Source organism: Cupressus sempervirens, chromosome 1 (genome assembly GCF_028749045.1).
Source record: "Cupressus sempervirens isolate cs-2001-9-10 chromosome 1, ASM2874904v1, whole genome shotgun sequence".
Taxonomy (NCBI): Eukaryota; Viridiplantae; Streptophyta; class Pinopsida; order Cupressales; family Cupressaceae; genus Cupressus; species Cupressus sempervirens.
In genome coordinates this window covers 330,317,985-330,343,842 of record NC_143118.1, presented here as the reverse complement: position 1 = coordinate 330,343,842, position 25,858 = coordinate 330,317,985, and the positions used below count along the sequence as shown (strand labels likewise).

Here is a 25,858-nt window from a genome sequence, read left to right as displayed (position 1 = left end):
CACTATGTATGACATCTCTAGACCGATAGGACATTGACAATTTCAATTCCATGCAATGCTTGTATGGACAATACATGATGCCCCTAGGCTAACTCATTTTTGTGGTATGTTATATTGTTAAGTTCACATATTTTTGGTCTATTATAGTGCTTACACATTACTATTGAATGCTTAATTGTGCATGATAATTGTACATGATCCAATTATACATGATCTTTTAGGTCTTCAAACAAAGGGAAAATTTGCATGTCCAGTTTCTGGTCTGAAGATGAAATGTCATCATTCGAGAAGTTTAGGAAAGTAGGTGTTTGATTAGTTTAGACACTTTCTCCACAATAATCATAGGTATCGAATTGTTGAAAAACATCTTTTCAATGGGAAAGAAGAGACATCATCAAGGCCATGAAGAATGACACCTCATTTATGAAGTTGGAATACGATCGACTAAATCATTGAGGTAATGTCCAATTTGTCGTCTAAAGTTTACAATTTGTATTTTGATATTGTCTTATATTTACTAATGTTGTAATTGATGCTCATGAAGGTCATCAAGGCATCAATGACCAACTTCCTAGAGGAATGAAAAGTTATCCTACTCAATTTAGTAGGTTATCATACTACAAGATCTCCTAATCATGCATTTGTTTGATGCTATGCATATTGAAAATAATGTAACAGAGACACTATGGAAAATGTTGGATGGAAGATGTGATAGAGAACAAATTGCTAAAATTTGTATTTTTGTGGTATGTTATATTGTTAAGTTCACATATTTTTGGTCTATTATAGTGCTTACACATTACTATTGAATGCTTAATTGTGCATGATAATTGTACATGATCTTTTAGGTCTTCAAACAAAGGAAAAATTTGCATGTCCAGTTTCTGGTCTGAAGATGAAATGTCACCATTCGAGAAGTTTAGGAAAGTAGGTGTTTGATGATTTTAGACACTTTCTCCACAATAATCATAGGTATCGAATTGTTGAAAAACATCTTTTCAATGGGAAAGAAGAGACATCATCAAGGCCATGAAGAATGACACCTCATTTATGAAGTTGGAATACAATCGACTAAATCATTGAGGTAATGTCCAATTTGTCATCTGAAGTTTACAATTTGTATTTTGATATTGTCTTATATTTATTAATGTTGTAATTGATGCTCATGAAGGTCATCAAGGCATCAATGACCAACTTCCTAGAGGAATGAAAAGTTATCCTACTCAATTTAGTAGGTTATCATACTACAAGATCTCCTAATCATGCATTTGTTTGATGCTATGCATATTGAAAAGAATGTAACAGAGACACTATGGAAAATGTTGGATGGAAGATGTGATAGAGAACAAATTGCTAAAAATATAGATTTAGAGGCCCCAAAAACATATGGACTGATTCTGAAAGCCAAAAATCCATAGGATTCAGTGGAAACTCTTCTTATATGAGTATTTAGATAAGTCTTGGAACTTCATATCATATTTGATATTTCCTGCTACCATATCTACCGGTAGGTGGCAGGTAAGGGGAGGACAGAGAATGTTTAATGCTGAATTTAATTTACTTATTTTTGGAACAATGCATTTCTTGTCCTTATATGGTGTGGGAGCACCTCAAATATTCAAGCCACAGTTGAAGATTATAAAGACCACAAAGATCATCAAAACAAATCAGAAGGAAGGAATGTATAAACAAGGTCATCAAATCAATTGGGCAGTCTTGGAATCTACAATGATGCTAAAATAATATTAGGTCTTCAAGATAGGATTAGGTATAGAAAAGAGTTTAATGTTTAATAAAACCATTGTATGGTTTTTCAAGTTCAAACATTAAATAAAAAAAGTTAACGGCTGGTTTAGAGGGAAGTTTAGTTTGTAATAATTTTAAAATACCCAACTCAACAATGATAGTTGGTTGGAATCAGTTATTTTAGGGTGTCTTATAAATTGGAAAGAGTCTCTGAAGTAAAAGGGGAGAGAATATACTGAAAGACTGGTATGTACGGACTGGTAAACAACAATAATAAAACTTAGATATTCTGCAACTCAAATTCCATATTATGGTCCGCAAACCGATTGGTTGGCTCTACAAATGCATTAATAAGGTTTCCTTCATCATTCCAAGTACTTTGTTGATAAGTTTCATGTTATTATAGGTTTGCTATTACGTCTGTTGCAGAATCAATAGAATTTTTTAAATTATTTATTTGCTGCAGTAGGTTTTAAAGGAAATAAAAATCTTTCCATGAGGATGAAGCCTTGATACTCATGGAAAGAAATATAACATGTATGATATATTATTAACCAAGCACGTGCAGAATTAAACAAGATAGAGATTCTATCCGAACAAGGGGTTTATTTGCTGATTGGAGACATTAAACAATGTACATGTGAAGGTGAATCCATTGTTAGTTGGGATTGGAAGTGTGTGTAATCAGGTGATTGAGAAAGCCCTAGTTCAAGAGTAAGAAGTGCTAGGAGGAGTCTTCCATATGATTTCCTTGTAAATTGGGTCATTTATTATTTTATTTTTCATTATTGTGAACTCTCTCCACATCATACAAGCGTAACATAATAACTTATGTAAGGAAGCATATGTAATCCTTCATCATGTTCATTCAGGTGTTAGGACCTTGAAGGAGATCCAAAGATGTGAGCATTCTTCCAAACCCTTTCATCTTGTAATATTCTGCCTTTGCACTTCATTCTACCACTCGGCAAAGAAGGCATTTTGTCAAACAGTTGACAGCTTTACTAATTGCATTCTTCGCGATGACTTTTACCAAATAGAACGCATTTCCTTCTCTTCCTTCTCGTCAGAGAGAAAATCATGAAGCACATATAGTTTATGGTCTCAGCCAAGCGGACACAATGTTTAAGAAACGAAAACACCAAAGTCAAAGGGGTAAAGTAATTTTAATGTGGAAACTTGGCCAATGCTTTTAGAAAAATTGTAGATGGGCTTAATCTATGTTTAATGACTTATAAAAAAAACAATTAGTAGCTGCTTCTCTACCTAGGCTACAACCCGGATGAAGAATTAAGGAAAAACATAAAACAAACTTACTTTTTGGATTGTCTCCAATTCCGAAATTAAGTTGTCAAGCTCAACTTTGGTGTACTCGCTTATGAGAACCAGTGGGTTCTCTACTGCAGGTTGATGATCTGGAATCGAGTTTGGGTTGTTTATAACCTGGGGAGTATTTGAGATGCACAATTCCAATCGAAGGAGAGGTTTCGTCATGGTAGCCAGGGAACTACTCGAAACTGCATACTGAAAAAAGGGATGAAAGATCACAAGGAAATTAAAACTGAGTAGAGCAAATGAGAAGGGTGTATACGGTATATATACATACCTTAAGTTTCCAATCGAAATCGATCAGCTGATGCGCGGGAAGATTGTGTGGATTCATACCCTCCTTTGCCTACGCTCCCATGAACTGGAATGCCAGTGCCGGCTGTACCTGTAAAAGATAACAGTTTAGTTTAGTTTATTGTTATGCTTTCAATTAGTAATAATAATAACGGAAATTGATGATTTGCCTACTTTAACAATTATAGGCTCCTGTTTTCCTCTAGAAGTTATAGCTAAACAAGATTACTTTATGAAATTATTTATATAATGATATTATAAAATTTAATGTAACTATTAAATTTTTAAATGTTTGTATAGACAATCGTGTTCTTCATTAAAGAATCTTTATTTTTTATAGAAGTCTTTAGAAGTCACCTGTGTGGAGGTTGGCAACTATTCTAAGTATCATCTCTATATTATTAGTTATATCTCTATTTGTATCTCTTTATAGGCTTTTCCTACTATTTGGTTTTGGTCCAAATAATTTCAATAGGAAGCCAATATGTGGTATTTTTTTTTAATATATCTAGAAGGAGATTAGTTTAATCATAAGATATATTCAAGTCAGATATATACAAAGTATTAGCCAACCAAATGTTTGGGACTAGATCAAGATGGACACAACTCATCACAAAAACCATCAAACTAATGAATTATGAGGTTATACAATTTTGATAATCTAAAGATTGATCTTATGTGGTTCATAGGACATGATGAATTTATTTCAATTAATGTTACTACGTACACATGTAGGTTTGCATGGGTCGGTGAATTAAAACACTAAAATTCATTCTTCAAATTGAATTCAATAAGAAGATTGATAGAATAGTGTGAGAAAATAAGTGAAATACATGGAAAATAATTATGAGGATTTAGACAAGAATTTAATAAGGTGGATTAAAGATGAATTCATTGTGTTTATTTTTTCTGATACAATTTTCTACAACATAGAACAAAATAAGGAAAGGAGTTTGAATAAAGGTAAACTCATCTATGTTGAACACTAATTCTAATTACACAAACATTAATGTTAAACACTATATGTGTAATTAATTGATTCTAATTACACTTTACTTAAGCTTTCTTAATATAATGCATTGCATAGCAGTTTGCATTGTAGACACCTAAGTGTCTGCATCTTATTTTAGCACATGGTGTAGGAGAGTTCCAATTTAGGTAGTGATGGTTTTTATCTCATTCCACTTTGTGTGAGAAATCCAGTACATACTTCATTGTACAATGGAGGACGGTCCACCTTTGGTGTATATTTGATGCTATGTAGGTTGGTTGATAGGTTATCAACTAGCATATCTCTTAGTTATCATGCCTTTCCTATATAAGCAGGACATATACATTGTATTCATGGGCTTTATTCATGTATTATTGATCATTATTGAATCCATTCAATTTATTGATTATATCATTTGCCTATCTTTTGTTCTATTCATTGGGCTTCCAGATATTGGCATATGTGTTCATTACCTTATGCAAATTCTTACACGGTATTAGGGCTTGAGAAAAATTCTTACAAAAATATATGGATGTTGGGGATGGGATGTTAGATCAACATAAATTGAAGCTCGATAGCTCTACCGTAATTCTAAAAAAACTTGTTATGAGTCTATCTAATTCACAACTAAATATATATTGATGAAGGAACACACACATGAACACTATATTTACATGAAAAATTTAATGTGGACAAAACCATAGTGAGAATCTCACTCACTTTATGAAATGTTCAATTACAATTTTTTTTTTGCCAAACAGAGACCAAGGAACTCACAATCTCTTATTTTTCTAAGGTCAACTACCAAGGATCTAATTTTTCTCAAGAGTGTCATGTCCCCAAATTTTAATGTAAATTTTTAAAATTAAATTAATTAATTAACTGATCTCGGAATTTAAATAATACAAGGACCTTTAATTAGTTACTTTAACTAATTAATATGGGGCCCAAGTTAATATTTGGATTTATGGTTCTAATTGATTTAATATATCTTGGACCTATTTTTATTTTAGTTTCCGTTGGTAAGTGTTTCCGTCGGCTATCTTTGTACACCCTCGAAAAGGTTTTCCCTAACGAGTATTTAAGCACAGCTTGTAGGTAGTCATAGATTGGCAATTTGGATTATTTTCGCTATACTGTGAATTCCTTTAGGGGATTCTCTGTTGTTTTCCATTTCGAAAGTGAAAGATCTTCCCTACTTGGATCTCCAGTTTCAGTGGGATTCAACCCTCACCCTATTCCGTCGTCTCTAATACTTCACTCGGATCTAGCAAATCGGAGCATCATCTTTTGACATATATATTACTAAATGGAATATTCATATTCAAGCATCTAACATTGTGTCTAGATTTCATCTAAATATATTTTGTTTGTGTATGAACAAGATTGTATTCAGATTTGGGCTCAGATACCTAACCGTGTGGCCTCCTGTCATTCTCGTATTGCTTACTCCTTGACCATACAGCCTTCACCCATATGTTCATCCATATTACTCAATATTTCATTTGTACGACTCTGTGTATCTGCCACCATATGGCCTTGTTCACATCTTACCTCTACACCATATGGCTTCACCTCTATTCATCATATGACCAACACCCATGATTGCTCCCTTGTCTCCACTGTACAGCCTCTACACATTCCTCCTCCCTCCACCATACTATCCCAGCTGTGCCACCATACACCCTCCTCACCTCCATACGACCATGACATAGACACCATACGACCAACCCTTTGGCACTGTATGACCCATCTGCACCAATATTATTTTTGTGTACATCCATCCTCAACGTCACACTCGATCCATACTGCACCTTGTAGCTATTCAACAGGAACAAAATTGAGATTCAGTGAAATCTTGTCTTCAACGGCATCGGAACATTACAGTGGTATTAGGGCATAAACCTTTTGGGAACATCTCCGAAACATTCAAAAACATTACCACAACTGTTTGGGAGCATCTATGAAACTTTGGGAATATTACCGAAATTGTTTAGAACATTACAGTGGTATCAGAGCAAAAACCTTTTGAGAACATCTCCGAAACCATTTCAGGAACATCTCTAAAACTTTCATGAACATTACCTAAACTATTCGAAACATTATAGTGGTATTAGAGCAGAAACCTTTTGGGAACATCTCCAAAACTATTTCGGAAGCATCTTTGAAACATTTGGGAATATTGTTGCAACTGTTCGAGATCATCTCTAAAACTTTCAGGAACATTACCAAAACCATTCGAAACATTACAATGGTATCAAAGCTAGTGATCTTGCCAACCTACTAGGATGACTGAGAGATTTTGGTACTTGGATCACACTATGGCCCCTAATAGTGATGGAGAGTGGTGGTTGAAGGCACTACAAAGGACTGACAAAGAGCTCAGTGAGGGTGTTGATCTTCCATTAGATATATTGGAAGTTTGTTTGTGTCAGGTGAACCAATTACCTTCAAGATTTATATAGGGAATCCTCTTGCCAATTAAGGAGACCTTAAGTCAACCTAGGCTTTTGAGACACCATGATAAGGATAAAATATTAGTAGTTGCAGCATGTCTCAAGGAGGTCTTGAGAATTTCATCTCCTAAAGCACCATATGATGATAACACCATGATAGAGATATTGCAATTGATAGTTGATAGCTTTTAGAGTCTTAATGACTTTAGTAGTGACCCTTTTGGTAGGAGATCTACAATATTGGAGAATTGTGAAAATGTCAAAGTAAGTAACCTTCTCTTAGATCTCGAATTGCAAAAGTTGGTCCACAATATGTTTCATCACTTCTTGGTCACCATCAAGGAAGATCATGATACTAAGATTTCAATTGTTATGGAGAGTCTTATGATTTCGTGCATTGAAGAGATGGATGAAATATCCCAACCCATCACATCTATGTTATGGGTTGTTCATAATCTAGAATGTATTCCCTCTATAGCAACATATAGATTGGTTAGTAATGTTTTCAAGCATTGTGAAGAAAAACTAATATCTCATTTGCACAAGTGGAAGAAAATGACTAACAATAATAAGGGTGATGCTTTATGAGAGGAGAATGAAGGTATGATTATAGGACCACTCCTAGAGGATTTGCTAAATCTTTCTACTACACCAACATGGGGAGAACACCAAAAAAATGAAGAAGTTGCTTGCACGGATCTTGTGAAGACATGGACGGATCAAGTTGTTTCCATCATCGAAGTTGTGCCTGAGGTTGTGTCTATCATGGAGGTTGTGTTTGTTGTTGAGGCTATGCGTTTGTCACTAAAGCAATGTCCATCATTGTGGTCTTTCCCATTGCTAGGGTTGTATATCTATCACCATCCTTGTGTTTGTCACCATCATGTCCATCATCATCATGTTGTTCACTGATGCCAAGTTTGTGTCTGTCACCATCATGTTCATCACCATTGTGTCTGTCATTGTCATGTCCATCACTATCATGTCTATCATTGGCGTCAAGTTTGTGCCCATCACCATCATGTCCTTCATCGTCATCAAGTTTGTGTCTATCACCATTGTGTCTACCATCGTGTCCATCATCGACGTTGAGTTCATGTCTATCATCGAGTTTGCATCCATCATTGATGTTGAGTTTGTATCCATCACTGATACAAAGGCTCTATCCATCATCAACTTTGTGTCTATTACCATTGTATCCATCACTGATGTCAAATCTATGTCTGTTGTTGAGTTTGTGTCTGTCATCATTGTCATATTTTTCATCATTGTGTCCATCACTGATGCCAAGTTTGTGCCCATCGTTGAGTTCGTGTATGTCACCATCATTGTGTCTATCACCATCGTATCCATCACCGTCTATCACCATCATGTCCATCGCTGTCATGTTCCTCACCAATGTCAAGTTTGTGTCTATCATCAAGTTTGTGTCCATCCGTCACCGATACTTAGTCCATCGTCGAGTTCATATCCATCACCTTTGTCCTGTCTGTCACTATGTCCTTCACCAATGTTGAGTTCATGTCATCATCAAATTCATGTTTGTTACCATTGTGTCCATCACCAACGCCGAGTTCATTTCCCTTGTCAAGTTCATATCTATCATCATCGTGTTAGCCACCAACATCGAGTCTATGTTTGTTGTCGAGTTCATGTCTGTTACCATCGTTGTGTCCATTGTTGTCACCATCTCCATATTCGTCATCGTCATTGTGTCTATTGTCATAATTACCACCTTGTCTATTGCCATGTCCGACACCACTATCGTTGTCATGTATGTCATCTTCATTATATCCATTATCATCACTATAGTTGTGTCTATTACCAAGTTCATCATCATGTTCATCACCATCATTGCATCTATCAATGTTGTCGTGTCTGTCACCGACGTCAAGTTTGTATCCATTGTCAAGGGTATATTTGTCACTGTGATAATATCTATCGACGACATCATGACTATCTCTGTGATCATTGTATGTTCATCATTGTGACTGCACCAGTCCCAGTAGCTACATTTGTCACCATTGAGACATTTTTGGTTATCGAGGCTCTATCCATCATCGAGGTTCTGTGTGCCATTGAGGTTTTATCTGTAGCTAAAATATGGTTTGCCACCGAAGTACTCTCCATTGAGGTTTTTTTTGCCAAGGTTCCCTTTACTAAGGTACTCCTTATTGTGGCTCCCATCATTGTAGCAACATTCACCGAAGCTCATGTCATCGAGGTTCTCACAGTCGAGCCCACCTTCATCAACATTCTCACCACTGAAGATCTCTTTATCAAGGTTTCATCTATCAAGAATATAATGTCTCACTCTAGTGCACTACTTCACTTTAATTAAAAGAAATCCTTCTCTCTTTTCCTTAAAAAATGTATTTAAGTACACCTCAATTGTAAGGAAGTTCAACTTCTTCAAAGATTCAACCTTAAAGCACAAGTCCTACACTTGGACATTGTTTCATTTTTCAAAAGGCTTTTTGGGGGTCAAGTGTTGGAATTACTTAATGGAAAAGTGAATTTTGAGAGGGGGTGAATCAACACTTCAAAAATTTAACCACAACATATTCACCACACATCCATCTCATAATCTAATCTACAAACTAAAATAACTATCCATGCATTTCATACATAACTTAAAGAAAATAACATTTGACACAAGATATTGGTTACCCAAAAACCCTCTAAAGAGAAGGTAAAACTAAGGTGGGGATGACACTCACCAATCCTCACTACTGCAATTGTAAAATGTACCCAATTATGGTTACAATGAGTTTCATCATAAACTATGATCTACCCTATGAGGGGTTTGCCCTATCAAAGGCTAAAAAGATTGTTAGGTCTCACCTTGTTAGAGGATTTTAAGTCACAATGAAGTAAGCACTCTATTAAGAGATTTACAAGAGCCTGTTAGAAATCAAAACCTATTAAGGATACTCTATTAGGATATTTACTCTATATCACCTGTTAAAATGATTCAACACCATGATCCTTCAGTTAGCACCTCACTACTAGATGTTAGATCTTCTCTTTCCTGATGTATACTTGATCCTTCTGATAAGATATGTCTCCTTTACCCTTCCTCTGCTTTGTTTTGTTCTCTCTAACTGATTCTGCAATTCATACCTTTGTATCAACCTCCTTAGCCACCATGAATGTCCTCTTTCCTCTTAGCATTCATCTTCTTGCACATACAAACTTTTAAGGGTTTCTCCTCCCTATATAAGCATCTTTATGGGTAGGCTAGGGCTTGATCAATGGCTATGGTTGATCCATATTGCCGCTTATTTCATATCTTTTTCTGATTGGTTGCATGTCATGCATAGGGATTCTCAATACGCATTCATACTTATCTTCTAGAATCATAAAATGATCATTGGGTAAGCCCAAAAATGGTTTACATAGAAGTTTGTGCCATTACAAACAATTATGCCAAAAATTGTTTACTTGGCACCCAAAGGCTTTGATGCTCAACCATCACTATATCTTCAATGTTGTAACTTGGCTTCTAAATGGCTCGGCATACACTATTTACTCGAAACTTGAATCACTCGGTATGTATAGACTTTCTCGTCACTTGAGTGACTGGGCACATACTATCTTCTTGACACATACTAGTGTTGGACACTAACTAAGTATATTGCTCAACATGCATTGTCTGACAACTTATGCTTGTTTTCCTCTTTACACTCGGCTCATACTATTACTCTGGTAGAGTATGAATTAAGTGTTTTGTCACTACTTTGTCAAAACCAAAATGAGATCAAAAATCTTGCCATTACTCGGCTTCCATGAAAAATTACAAAATTTCCAAAATTCCAAAACTAATGACTTATCTTTCATACCTCATTTCTCCAAAAATTTATAACCCCTTGACTAGATGTTTTTTTTTCTGTATCTAAATTTTGTAATCCTACTGAGTAAATGTTTTCTCTTTTGATGTCCCCTATTTCTACATTAGTACTCCCCCTTACTCAAAATTTTACTACGCACATTACTTTCCTCTTATTTCCTCACTTTCCTCTTTTGTATCTATTCCTCCTTTTTTTGACACATATGTCCTAGGTGGTACTCAAATAGTGTGCTTATCCAAAAAATGTTTTATGGGTCTCCATTATTATTTTCAATGTTGCATCCAAGTTGTTGCATGCTACCTCCAAAGATTGGTATTGAATATCTAGTTGGGCTGCAAGGTCAACTAAGCCATTATGAGTTGAAAGTTGATTATATTTCTTCATCAATAATTCAACAAAGACTGGTTCCTTATACAACACTTCCATGTGTGGGGTCAACATGGATTGGATACTAATCAAGGTAGCTCTTATATTTTTATCTTGTATTTGTAACTCAACTAGCTTACCTTGAGTTGTTAGTAGCCTATGGAAATATGATTGACTTTGACTAGGAGATAGTTGCAATGTTGTACTTGTTAGCTGTAGATCTCCTTGCAGTTGGTCAATAGCCCTCTGTACTTCCTATGTAAATAGATTCACATCACATAGATTGGTGTAAAGAGAGAATATGTTCTCCAACACATTCTTCACACTCTCCACTTTGGTTGCTAGATCAACTTGTCTTAGTACAATAGCACTGGATATCTTTTCAAGTACTTTAGAACAAAATTTTCTCTTAGACCATTCTAAAGGTTTCACATTTGAATCCAAGTCTTCATCTCTAATCTTGTCAACAATGTTTACAAGTTTCTCAATGATAGGTTTCTCTTCATTTGGCTCTAGAAGGATGAAAGCATCAAGAAATATGTCTTTGATGTCATAAAGAACTTGCTTCTTCTTATGCTCCCTTCTTAGGAACTCTTGATGTTTCTTTCTTTGTAGAGCTTCCTGTAGAATGCTCATCTACTCTATGATGATTGTGTTAAAATAAAAATTTGGTAGTTTAATCAACTCATCTAGGCTTAAATCTCCATAATATGTGTCATCTTGACTCCTTGATGTTTCTACACTTGGCCTTTATATATATTAAGGTGTGGCATCTGTGTTCAACCTTTGAATAGTTTGACTAGTAAGAGGAGATACATAAACTGGTAGTGTGACCAATGTCTATATGGAAATTTGTTCCTTTGGCTTAGTAGTCAAAGTTGACTCTTTAGTCTAATTATCCTCCTTTACTTCCTTTTGAACTTCACTTTGAACTTGTGAAATAGGTACAAGACTAGCTTCCCGACCTATGTGAACTTTAGTTCCATCTTTTTCAATACTTAATATGACTTGCATTCCTAAAATGTTTGGCACTAATGTATCTACATTCTATGTCATTGCCTCCTTCATCTGAAATACCACTACAAGCATTGCAACTTGAGTTTCAGTTGTAACACTTGTCTAATCAATGTTTTCACTTTGATTTTCTTGAAGATCCTTTGTTTCTTTCTCCTTGTCTTCTATAGACTGAGGGGGCACATTAGATGTTTATTGTGGTTTCTCCCTTGTAGATGCCAATTCTACCTTCTCAATCTTATCTACTCTCACCAACACAGGATTTGTGCATTTTTTTTTTACTGTGGTGGAATCAGTCAAAATATTCTTAATGTCTTCCTCAGTTAAGGGATTATTTTTCTGAGTTGAATCATCAGGAACATCCTTTATTTGCACTAAGTCCTGTTGACTCACTTGGTCTATATGTAGAGGACTAGCACTTGATACTTGTACATTTGGTACATTCTTATCTCCTTGTTGCTCTTCATTAGTTGTGGCCTCTTTTGTTGTTGTCTCCTTAGTGCCTCCCACATAACCATCCTTGACTTTTACCTCTTTTACAACCTCTGTTGCCTCTTATTCACCTTTCCCTATAATTGCCTTAGTGGATAAGCCATAAATAGTTTTCCAAATTAATGTACTCTTGGTTACCATAGCTTCTATGTTCTTCAAGATATGGAATGCCCTGTATTTTGGAGTAAATTTACTTTTATTCAATTCCATAGCCTCATTAATCATTTTTTTATTCAATTTAGGCATCTCTGTGGCTAGTGTTGTTTCCCTAATTTGTCTTTCTGTTTGTAAGTTGAATTGCCATTTCTACTCAACTTGGTCATATAGACTCTTGGGTAGTGAGTTGGCAATCTCAAGAGGAGTTGATTTGAATGTACCCATCATCTCATATATGGCTTCATCAACTTTATTCTGATCAACTTTCCCTAACTTATCAAATTCAATGTGTACAAAACTAGATAAATATGCATTTAACTTTATAGTATCACACAAATTGTCTAAGCTAGAGGAGGGATTGTATCTTACCACCTTGAACTAGCTCAGGTCGTTTGACTCTATTTTCTCCTCATCTGACTTGACTGCTAGAGTATACTTCCTCCTTAACCTCTTATATGTCTTCTTTATAGGTTGGCTCGGCTTTGCTATGGCAATAGTTCTTTTTCCCTTAGGCTTTTTAGCTTCTTTGATTTGTTTGGTGGATGCCCTTGTGCTGGACCTATTAGTAGGTATTGTTGGCTTCTATTGTGATTTTTTCACAAGCTTCTTACATTTCTTCACTTCTGGCTCCCTATGTCTTTCTTTTCTTCTTAGTTGGTTGAGGTGCTTCCTTGACTTCTTCTTCCTCAACAGCTTTTGCATCTTCTTCCTTATCCTCTCCTTGGCTTTTAGTAAATGCCAATGGGTCTTGGCCTTGTTCTTCCTCTTCATCATCTTCCTCCTCTTCTTCTTTCCCCCCTTCACCATATCTCTACTTTAGCTTCTTCACAAGCTTATTCTTCTTTCTTATCACTGAAGCTATTTGCAAGTTTATAGTGATCCTAGACTTGGCTTCCTCATAATTCCCAAATGAGGTGGCACTCTTATCAATGTCTCCTGCTAGTAAGGTTGTGATAGCTACAAATGCCTCATCTACATTGATCTCATATGGCCAAGGCTTCAACCATCTAACCCTAGGTATAGCTTCCTGTACATATGTGTAGTTTGCATCCACTAGGAAACAAACATCTTTGTAATGTTGTTCTGCCAGTGATACAAAAATCCTTAACCTTTATTTCATGGATTTGTTAAAATCCTCAAAATAGTTGGTCATGACTAAATCAAAATTTTCTCCAAGCTACTCTATAAACTCTAAAATCTAAAGTGTGATTAGCTTATTAGTCTTCCACACCACTTTTCCAAATGTAGGAACAATATTCTACACATAAAAGAATATGCAGACCAATAGAGAACCAAACTTGCATGATGCACTATTTATTTTCTTGATGGCCTCCAAGTTTTTAGATAATTGTTAAAGTTGTAACTCAACAAGGTCATAGGTGTGGTCTCTCTTCACTATCATTCATCCCAAATCAATGGTCATACATGATATACTATTCAGTCGGCTAGACTGAAAGAACTTGTGAGAAATCACTCTCACTACAAAGGCAATTAGGGTGTTTGAGAAAGAATCAATAGACATCCCTCTCTTATTCCACAAGACACCTATATTTTTCTCAACTACCTCCTTTTCATCGCTATGCATGCTCTTAGGTCCATCTAGGTTAGGGTACCCTAATACTCAGTTAATGATCTTTTTTGTGATCTTAATTGGTCCATTTCCTAACCATATGAAGTCATCATGTATTTTACTGAGCACAATTTTGATCCATTCAGTCTTGAATACATTCAAGAAATCTAGGGTAAACCCTTTTCTCTTGACAATTTTTTTTCTTCCCTCAAGACTCCATTCTCACACAATTTATTTTATACTTCTCTTATCTCCATGTCTCCTATGCTTCCAACTTTACATGCATAGCAACATCTAACATCCTAAATCATAAGAACTTTTGGTGGTACCATTGATAACGCACCAGATGGGTCTCCTTTGTATGCAATTTCAGGTATTTCTCAAAGAGGTGGTTGTCTCACATCATTACTAATTAATTTCAGATTGAAAACTTCCTTTCCTTCCTTCTTGACACTTGTAGAAGAGTTAGCTACCATCTTGACTACTTAGGGTTTATGGAAATTCAAACAACGTAACTTGACATTAGTAAAATACCTTTTAATCTAATTAATTATGTCAAGTAGTAGTCAAATCCAATTTACAAATGCTAAAATCTATTGTTGCAATTTTCCTTCATGCTCATCATGCTCTTTTCAATCGCTCATGAATGCAAATGAGTCGAGAATCGACTATATAACCCTTGGAATTCAACAATAAATTCTTAGTGTTTATGCAATTGTAAGCTTGGCTATCATAGGATTTCCAACTCACTCAGCTCACACATGATTTCCAGTATGTTGAGATAATGGGTGTTACACACATTGCATAATATTTTTATTTTATTATTTTATTTTTATTATGTAATTTTGTGCCTAGATGGACGTGCAACATGTAAAGATTCCCATGGAATATTCTTGATGAGTTGTATTATAACATTGTGAAAATATTTTATGTAATTATTTAATATTGGGGAAAAGAATTAAATGCCCAATATTAAATGTGGGGTCAGTGGGTTAGGTAGCACATGGTTTATGTAATACCACTTTGTGGTTTTTGTGGGACTTGCTACTATATAAGCAGCCACAAGGGTAGTTGTTGTAGAGTGACAGAGAGAGAAAGAGTGACAAGGAGAAGAAAAAAGGCAAGAGTCGAGCGGGACAAGGCTTGACAGGTTAGCCAAGGGAGCATTTGTGAAGGTTGAAAGCATGGCATGGGATGTGTGGATTCATGCTTGTTCACATAGTTTGCTCGGTTGTGGCTATGGCCATGAAGGCTTCCATGGTTGTATGGCAATGGTATTTTTTGCTGAATAATACATGATGATGGATGCTTTTGGAGGCTGGGTTTTTCCCTCAATGAGGGTTTCCTAGGGTATATCTTGTGTCACAATTTTGTGGGTATGTTGTCTATTCTCTTGCATGTGGATTTTAATTCCGTGTTTATTTTAGATTTATTATGGGTTATGTGGAAACGGTTATATTCTTTATTTCCAAGTTTCCTTACACAGTACACTTAACTAACATAGTGAGCTCAGCCAATACTGATACAACTCCATTTCTTAGCAATAACTAAAATTCCATTCACACTCGACAACAACTATGAAAGTTTCCATGTTTAGCAACAACATAGAAAACAACAAGACCAAATATTTTCTCCAGGTCCTAATCACTCCATTGCATCTTAATTCATGCATTTATGTACTATTCAAATCTTAGATTCTTAGAATTGATGCATAATATAACTTTTAAATATCATTCTCATACATACCTTTTGATTGCCTAGTTAGGGGTGATCTGATCACCTGATCCTTTTGATGAAGTGACCTTATCTTGACTTGATGTTTTGCAATCTTCTCTCTTCTTCCATGTCTTGTTCTCTACACCTTAAACTTTTCAACATCTACCTTCTCTTTACCCTTATTGAATTCACTGCTCGACATAGGTGACCTTGTTGGATAATTTATGCTAAAATGACTAGTTTTCAAATAACTAAAGCATGTAGTCTTACTCAACCATCTACTGTAATTGCTTTTGAAATGTGTTCTTATGCAATTCTCAAGAACATGTCCATACTCTTGACAATAGTGACAACTATAACTTGTGTTGTAATCTCAATTGTAAGAGTTTCCATTATGCTCTACCTTGGCTTACTTGTTTGATGACCATTTAGGCTTAGATCTACACTCATATGCTTTACGTCCATACTTCTGAAAATTGTAACATTATCCTTCAAATATTTGAGTGTTCATGGTCTTGGTCCTGTATTCATGTGCTTGATGTCCTTGCTTGTTGCAATTGTAGTAGTTTCCTTTGTATTTGTGCTTAAGGCTTTGGTTGACAATTTTACTTCTATAGACATTTGTTGTATGACCTAGCTTTCTACAATAATGACAAGTGGGTTTTTTGTTCTTACCTTTGTTACTCTTTGTTCACCACTTTTAGATGATTCTCCTTCTTGAGTAGTAGTATAACCCAATCTAGTATTATCATTGATAGGTCTTGGTGATTCCATCAGTTTCTCAAAATATTTTATGGCTTCACTTGGCTTGTTAAGCTTTTCTTTTTCAGCTCTCAATTCATTCTACAGTAGATCATTATGTGACTTCAAGTTTGTGATCTCAATATCCTTTCCATTCAATTCATGATTAGTAATCATCAACAAATTCATTGTATCCAATTGCATGTTGGAAAGATTTTGTATATTTGATGTCTTTTCTTCCATTTTGTTAGTCAATATCCTTTTGTCTTCTTCAATCATGACTTTTTCATCTTCTACTTTCTTTTTCTTTTTAGTCATCTCACATAGAAATACTAATTGCATTTCTTTCTCTCTTTTGAGATTCTCAAATTCTTTATTTAGGGATCCATACTTTTCCATCAGATCTATAGTTGTTGCATCAAACTTTAGAGTTTCCTTCTACAAATAACCCACTAGTGTCAATCTCTTTGTATTGTGTGTCATCATGTTGCATGGATTTAATTCTTTTATTTTCTTCAATGACTACTGTAACACATCTCTTGCTTCATTCAACTGATGTAGGATAAGTTGTATTTCAATCTTCTGATTGTCAATGTTCTTTTCCAATAGGTAGACTTTCATGTTTAAGATCTTTCCTCTCAAGCTGCCAATCTTTCCTCCAAGAGAACAAACAATCTAATACCAATTGTTGGAATTACTTAATGGAAATGTGAATTCTAGGAGGGAAGAGGGGGTGAATCAATACTTCAAAAATTTAACCATAACATATTCACCACACATCCATCTCATAATTGAATATATAAAATGAAATAACTATCCATGCATTTCATATATAACATAAAGAAAATAATATTTGACACAAGATATTGGCTACCTAGAAACCCTCCAAAGAGAAGGTAATATTTGGGTGGGGATGACACCCACAAATCTTCACTACTTAGTTGTAAAGTGTACCCAATTATGGTTACAATGAGTTTGATCATAAACTATGATCTACCCTGTGAGGGGTCTGCCTTATTAAAAGATACAAAAACTATTAGGTCTCACCTTGTTAGAGGATTTTAACTCACAATGAAGTAAGCACTTTGTTAAGATATTTACAAGATCCTGTTAGAAATCAAAACTTGTTAAGGGTACTCTATTAGGAGATTTAATTTTATCACCTATTAAAATGATTCAACACCATGACCCTTTGGTTAGCCCCTCACTTCTAGATGTTTAATCTTCTCTTTGCTAATGTATCCTTGATCCTTCCAATTAGATATGTCTTTTGTGTTGTTCCTCTGCTTTATTCTATTCTCTCTAATTGATTATACAATTCATACCTCTATCTCAACCTCCTTAGCCACCATGAATACCCTCTTACCTCTTAGCATTTTTCTTCTTGCACATATAAACTTTTTAGGGTTTTTCATCCTTATATAAGCATCTTCATGGGTAGGCTAGGACTTGATCAACAACTATGGTTGATCCATATTGCCACTTATTTCATCCATTTTTATGATTGGTTGCATGTCATGCATATTAATTCTCAATACACATTCATACTTGTCTCCTAGAATCATAAAACAATCGTTAGGTTGACCCAAAATTGGTTTACATAGAAGTTTGTACCATTACAAACATTTATGCTAAAAACTGTTTACTCAACACCCAAAGGCTCTGATGCTCATCCATCACTATATCTTTAATGATGTAACTCGACATCTGAATGGCTCGACATGTATAGACTTCCTTGGCACTTGAGTGACTCAACACATACTATCTTCTTGACACATACTGATGCTCGACACTAACTAATTATATTGCTTAGCATGCATTGTCTGAAAACTTATGCCCGAATTACTCTTAACACTTGGGTCTCACTATGATTCTACTAGAGTATGATTTAAGTGTTTTTTCACTGCCTTGTCAAAACCAAAATGAGATCAACATCAAGTCCGAAGCATGGGTGCAAGATTTTGTGTTAACACCTACAGAAGTCCTCTTGTTAGCCAGGTCAAACTCTATTCACTAAGAATTTGGATGTTATTCTTAGTGTCAATAGCCTTTTTGATTCATCCAATCAAAAAATGTGGTGACTCTAAGTGAAAATCTATTAGTTTTAAGCAATAATAGTTCTAGTATGTGTAAAGATCATCTCTGTTCTTTACAAAAAAAAAAAAAAAAAAAAAAACTCTATTAATTTGTAGCATTTATGAAGTTCTAATCATGGACTTGTTGTCCCTTAGTGCTCCTAATATCAATACCAATCTCAATCACTACGCAATTATGGCCCTATAAATGAGAAAAATAGGATGCACTTATCCTCCTTTATAATTGGGAATCAAGAAGAAGAGGCCAAACCTACAAAGTAGATCCAACTTTGCCACTAAATTATAAGGGCTAGAGCATGTAATCTCAACCTCGCATGTTTGGAGACTTCCTTATCTTTGATCACCAAGTGATAACATAAAAGATAGGAATGAAGAAAATAAGATACAGGAATGACAAAGAGAAAAAGATTATTACAGAGATACAAACCTAAAAATAGTCTACCAAACTGTGTGTTAAACCAAAACTATGGAGATCTACTTGAATCTACAAACCCAAAAAATCTAGAGGTCAAAGGACATGGATTAATTTGTAGGTCTAGGTTAATATGAGGTAAGGGTCAAGGTGTGGTCAAGGTTGAGATAGGTTTAGGGTCAATATTGAACTTGACCTAAGTAGAAACTAAGATCTGAAAATTGATATCAACAAAATCTAAGAGTTTGAAGGTCTTTGGATAGGGATGCCCTAGAGGTTAGGTATGACCTAGGGATGAGGTTATCCCATACCTACTCTACACAATTTTTTGAGATCTAAATCTCTACATACAACGTGGTACCTTAGATCTACATGTGGTACACACACCTGTAAACTTGAACATGCACACAATAAAGAGGGGATCTTTGTTGGTGGGAAAAATATTACTTCAGTCAAGTCAAAATTCAAGTATTGAACTTAAATTCAAATAAAATTTGATAAAGGAATTCTAGCATGGAGTATAATCAAATATCACAATGTACAATATAAGAGAAATATTGATTCAATTAAGTTTGATATGTGATCAAAATCTATTAATGCAATAGCTTTGACTCAACACAAAAATCAAAAGGAAATCATATAAGATAAAACCTCATACATGTAGATATTTGCAATATGACTCAACGATGAATTCTTGTAAGATTGTAGATATCCTCTTTAATGTCCATACTCCATAATGAATCTAGATGTAGGAGGAAGAGTACATGATGGTTGTTGAAGATATTGATGTTGGAATTCACAAGTGGGAAGATTTACTTCTGAGAGGGGGGTGGGGGGTGAATCAGAAGTAACAAATTTTAACCTTTAAAACTTTTAATTGAAATCAACTCATGCATGTGATATATCTAATTATCATGAAAGTAAAGGCATGCATGAAAAATAGACAACACAATATTTGATCACCCAAAAACCCTCCAAAATGAAAAGGTAAAGCTGGGGTGGAAATGACACCCACAACTTATCACTATAGCAATATGTAACTTATCAAGGTTACAAAGTTTGACCATCATTAATGGTTTGACCTGTAAGAGGTCTGTCCTGTTAAAGGCTCTAACACCCTATTAATGGTAACCTGTCTAAAGGGTTTATAAAACATTCACTTGGAATGCCACCCTGTTAAAGGATTTACAATATGGATTTTATACCAACCTATCTTCATAGGATTTTCATTCTCCTAATACAATGGCTAGAAGGTATAGTAGAATGTGTTGACCTGATGACTTACAATCTTCAATTGCTGATCTTAGATCCTTGTTCTATCCAATTTGATTTGATCCTTCTTGATCTAATATGACTATGTTCGAAGCGCTATTGCTTTGTTATGATGTTAACTAATACTGCAATGTTGTCCTTCTTCTTCTAAGTCTTTTCACCCCTTTCACTTCCTTCAAACTTCACTAGTATTCACTCCTTGTAGGCATTCCCTTCACACACACTCTCTCTCACTCTACTGAATTATGGGGTCTTGACCTCCTTAAAAAGGTTTCACAACTTAGGGTTAGGTATGAATCTACGATTGAGATTCACCCATCTTTCTCGCTTAAATCATTCCATTTTTTTGATTGGTTGCATGTTCTTTCCATTTTTTTGATTGGTTGCATGTTGATTGCATAGGAAATGAAATAGATTTGATCTTATCTTTTAATCCTTCAAGATTCATCTTATGTCAGCTCAAATATGGTTTACATCTTAGTTTGTGAGGGCACAGACTCTTATGTTGATTTTGTGTTACTTGGCACTTAGTGATTACTGATGCTTGACACATATAGGATTTTTTTTTGCTCAGCATCCATAGAAATCTGTCTTGCTTGGCACCTATAGTAGTTTTTTTTTGCTCGGCACATGTAGTTTACTCGACACATATACTAGCTCAGCATATGTTAGTCACTCGACATCTGAATGACTCGACACCTATTAAATTTCTGGTTCAGCACATACTATGACTTGACATCTATATTATACTGGGCATCAACTTAGAATTTTTTTAAGTGTTTTGACACTCAATTGTCAAAACTAATCTGAGACCAACAATCTCCCCCTTTGACATGAGTGTCAAAAACACTTAACTAAACATTATGAATCTAATTTCTATGAGTATAATATACATCTTGTTCAACATATGTACAAAACTTCAAACTATTCAAAATTTTATGAAAATACCTCAAAATTTGTATCTCCCCCTGAGCTAATGTGCCTTTTCTATCTCCAAAACTTCTCATGCTAAATTTGTCTCATGCTAATTATGCTTTGCCTTATCATTCTGCCTTTATCTGCCCTATATTATTTGCTTTGTTCTAGCTCCCCCTTTCACACATCTTATCTTGCAGTTATTGTTTCCTTTTGGCATTTCTATTTCTCAAAATTTATCTCCTTATCTCCCCCTTAGTTTTATCGCCCCAAAACTCAAAAAAATTATTTGTATCTGCCCCTTTGTTTTATAATCTCCCCCTTTTTGATACTTATGTCAAAGGGTTCTATACATTAACTGAATATTTAGCCAAAAAGGATTTATTTACATCCATAACAATCTTTAGAGCAACATCCCAATTGTCTAGTGCAATTTCCAGTGCTTTAAGGTGGATGGTTGTCTCTGCTGCAAGGTGAACTAGGCCTTCTAGTGTACAAAGATTGGGGTCTTTCTTTAAAACATTCTCAGCATAGGCCAGTTCCTTTGCAAAACTTCCATGTGTGGGGTAATGAAAGATTGAATTTGTATCAATTCGGCCTTTATGTTCACCTCATCTACTATGAGCATAGCTAATTCCTTGTGAGTGTGAAGCGTAGTTTGAAAATGCTTCTCACTCTAAGCTGGATCCTTGGGTAATTGCATGCTTGATATTTTCAGGTTCCTTTCCAAGTTCATTATCCTTTGGCTAGTCTCTTGTGTGAAAATTAATCGATCACACAAAGTTGAGTACAATGAGAATATGTTCTCAAGTACTGCTTTTACCTTTTCAATCTTTTTGGCCAACTCCACTTGAGATAGTGCTATCTCACTTGATATTCATTCAATTACTTTCATTTGGAACTTCTTTTCAGACCATTCTAATAATTTTGCAATAATTTCTAGGTCTTCATTATGTGCTTGGTCCACTATATTGGATAATTTTTCCATGATTGGCTTGGTTTCATTAGGTACTTGCAAGTTGAATGCATCTAAAAAGATGTCTTTGATTTCAATTAAAGCTTTCCTTTGTTTATACTCATTTTTGAGTATCTCTTATTTCTTCTTCTTCTCTAGTGCCTCTTGCACTTCATTTATCTTTTCTTTGTTTATGGTTTATAGTCACACCTGGGAATGACTATCTCTTCATCAAGAATAGGGTCTCCATAGTGAAGTACCCTTGCAACTTTGGTAGAGCTCGAGCCTGGTGTTAAAACTTGAATTGGTAATGCTTTAGTGCTTCGTTGTTGTGTTGTTCTTGTAGGGGTCCCTGTTGTAGGAATGTTTATCAGTATTCGTATTGCCTCTTGTTCTTTCTACTTAGGGGTCTCCTCCTCTTCTTTTCTACCTTGATCAATTATTGTGATCTAAGGTGGTGCACCTTGTCCTTGTGCATTAGGAATAGAGGTATCCTTCTATCCTATTTGATCTTTTACTTGCTCCTCAACAGTTGTTGTGACTATGACTATGGAATCAACCTTATCTAATACATCTTGTGTAGCTTTCTCTTGGGGTTGTCCACTTGTAGCTATAGGGATATGAAAAGGTGGTTCTTGTGGATTCACCTTCTCCTTTGTGATATCAGATACTGCCTTTTGTAGTTCTTCCACACTCACCAAGACTAGGTTAGTAGATAGTTGTGATTGTAGTGTGGTCTAGTGAAGGATCTTCTTAAGGTCCTCTATAGTTAGTGGGTTTATGTTCTGACCAGAAGTGTCAGGAACATCTTGAATTGTCACTATTTCTACAAGTGTGGGAGTTACATGTGGAGGACTTGGTGGTGGCAATTGTGTGTCCTGCACACTCTAATATATTTGCTGTTGTTCAGTAGTTGACATGTCATCTTTTTGTGTCTCCTTCTCCACTGTAACATCTGCTTTATCCTTTTCTCCTTCATCTTCCTTATCATTCTCATCCTCTTCTTATTCTCCATTGTTTCTCCCTTCAAAGGGATCTTCTTGTCCTTCCTTTATAGTTGTGAGTCCATAAATTACTTTCCACATTAGAGTGGACTTCTTCACAACATCCTCAATTTTATATTGTAGTATACTGAAGGCTCTATACTTGGGTGCAAATTTGTTCCCATGCTTCTTATTTGCCTTACTAATTTTCTCTTTAGTAAGTTCAGGCATAACATGAGCCAATGTTGACTCTCTTATTTCCTTTTCCATATTCATACAATAATGCCATTTATTCTCTATTATTGAATATAACTTTTTAGGCATTGTATTGTCTATTTCAAGTGGAGTATTCTTGAACTTTGCCATCATGGTGTAGACTGACTCTTCCACCATGTTTTCTTCCTCTCTATTCAACTTATTAAAATCTATGCCTTTTAAGCCTGATAAGTCCGCATTATCTCTAATGTTATTAAAAATAATTTCCAAATCAAACTTAGTGGTGTGACTTACCACTCTAAATTGGCTGGTGTCCTCTGATTGTGTCCTCTCTTCATCTAATTTAGGAGGTTCCACATATTTTCTTCTCTATTTCTTCTAGGCTGGTCCTTCTTGGTTAGTGGCCTTCTTATTTTCATGTTCCTGAGCCACCTTTGTTGTAGCTCTTGTGTCTACCCTTGTGGTGGGTTTTGTTGAGCTAGGTTTAGTTGTTTTCTTTCCTCTAGGCTAAGTTGCAGGCTATTTTTGTGCCTTTCTCTTCTTTGCCTCTACCTTGGGTGCTTCCTTAGTTTTTTCCTCCTCAAAACCTTCTGTTTCTTGAACATCTTCACCCATGCCTTGGGTCAATGCAAGTGGCTCCTAGCCTTGTTCTTTTTCTTCCTCTGCTTTTTTTGTGCCTTCACCAAATTTAGCCTTGAGCTTCTTCACCAACTTGTCCTTTTTCTTGAGGGTTGAGGCAGTCTTCAATTCCATGTCTACCTTGGATCTTACAACATCATAAGTGCCAAAGGGTTGAGCACTTTTATCAATATCCTTTGCTAGCAATGTTGTTATTACTACTGATGTGTCATCAATTATGATCTCATAACCAAGTGGCCTTAGCCATCTCACCCTTGGTACTGCAGCTTGAATGTATGTATAATCAATGTCTATTAAGAAAAAAATGTCATTAATGTGTTGCTCAACTAATGAAATAGGTATCCTTAGCCTCTGGTTCATAGACTTCTTAAAATCTTCAAAGTAGTTAGTCATTATGGTCTCAAAATTTGCCCCATTTGTTCTATGTATTCATTCACCTAAACTACTATAGACTTGTTTATCTTCCAGCTTACCTTTCCAAAAGAAGGGAATTCATTCTGAACATAGAAAAATATGCATATCAAAATTGCTCCAAATTTACATTGAGCTCCCTTTGTTCTTCTTATAGCTCCCAAATTTTCCATAATTTGTTGTAGTTGTAGTTCAGCTAGATCATAAGTATGGTCCTTTTTGAAAGTTTGTAACTAACATCTACTACAATACAAGGAACACTATTCAGTCGGCTTGATTGGTAACTACAAATCCAACAAGAGGATCTTTAATTGTGTCTATTGTCATCCCTCTTTTGTTTCATTTTTCCCTTGTGTTCATCTCAATTGCTTCTTTGGAATCACTCCTTAGGGTTTTAGGCTATTCTAGGGTTGGATACCCAGTCACCCTATGAATAATCCTTTTTGATATTTTAATTGGCCCATCTTCTAACCACAAACATCCATCATGTATCCTACTAAGTACAATTCTAATCCATTCAGTTTTAAAAATAGTATGAAAATCTAGGGCACGAGTTAAGCCCTTCTTCGTAATGATTTGAAATTCTTCCTTCAAAACTCCATTCTCACACAATTTTCCATATGCCTCCCTGATTTCCATATCTCCAATAGCACCAATCTTACAATTATAGCATCTCCCCACATCTTACACCATCATCACTTTAGGTGGAATCACAGATAAAGCTCCAATAGGGTCATTCGTATATGCAACTTTTAGGATAGGTTTGAAATTAGGTTGTATAACTTCATTACTCACTAATTGAACTTCAAACAACTCTTTTTCTTGTGTTTTTCTAAAGCTAGAGGCCATTTCTTCAAACTAGGGTTCTAACACAAAGAAATTTTGTAACTGCATAGCTTGGCACAAGTATAAATATCTTGAATTCAAAAAAGTTGTGCTGGATCTATGTTGGAATTATGGAAAATGCTTGAATCTCTTCTTGGAAACCATTTTTGTGCTCTTCTTGCTCTTACTCTATATTCGCGATGATGAAAAATGATCAAAAAATCAAACTAATACCCTTGAATACCTAGCATTAAATACATAGTGCTTATACAACTATCCATTCAACTCCTTAAGCATTTTTGTTTCACTCAGCTTCCATTGATTTTCAATTACTCAGCATACACTGGAGTTTCCCTTACTCGACTTCAATAACAATTTCCCTTCACTCAACATCCACTTCTAATTTGACTCC

At 35.2% G+C, this 25,858-nt stretch overlaps 1 protein-coding gene across 1 annotated transcript; it reads right to left on the bottom strand.

Annotated features, from left to right (window-relative positions):
* Positions 1 to 2,914: 2,914 nt before the first annotated feature.
* LOC149577512 (uncharacterized) lies at positions 2,915 to 3,528 on the bottom strand. The gene is made up of 2 exons (XM_089788205.1): positions 3,353 to 3,528; positions 2,915 to 3,270 (listed from the first exon to the last, which is right to left on the bottom strand). Exons 1-2 carry the CDS (start codon positions 3,407 to 3,409, stop codon positions 3,037 to 3,039), a joined length of 291 nt encoding a protein of 96 aa, XP_089644331.1. The 5' UTR covers positions 3,410 to 3,528; the 3' UTR covers positions 2,915 to 3,036.
* Between the last annotated feature and the right edge of the window lie 22,330 nt (positions 3,529 to 25,858).

What these genes read in the sequence shown, in the direction of transcription:
- LOC149577512 (XM_089788205.1), bottom strand. Translation starts at nt 3,409, where the DNA reads ATGAATCCACACAATCTTCCCGCGCATCAGCTGATCGATTTCGATTGG. An exon ending in ATTTCGATTGGAAACTTAAG is followed by an intron (nt 3,271 to 3,352) that starts GTATGTATATAT and finishes CCCTTTTTTCAG; the next exon opens with TATGCAGTTTCGAGTAGTTC.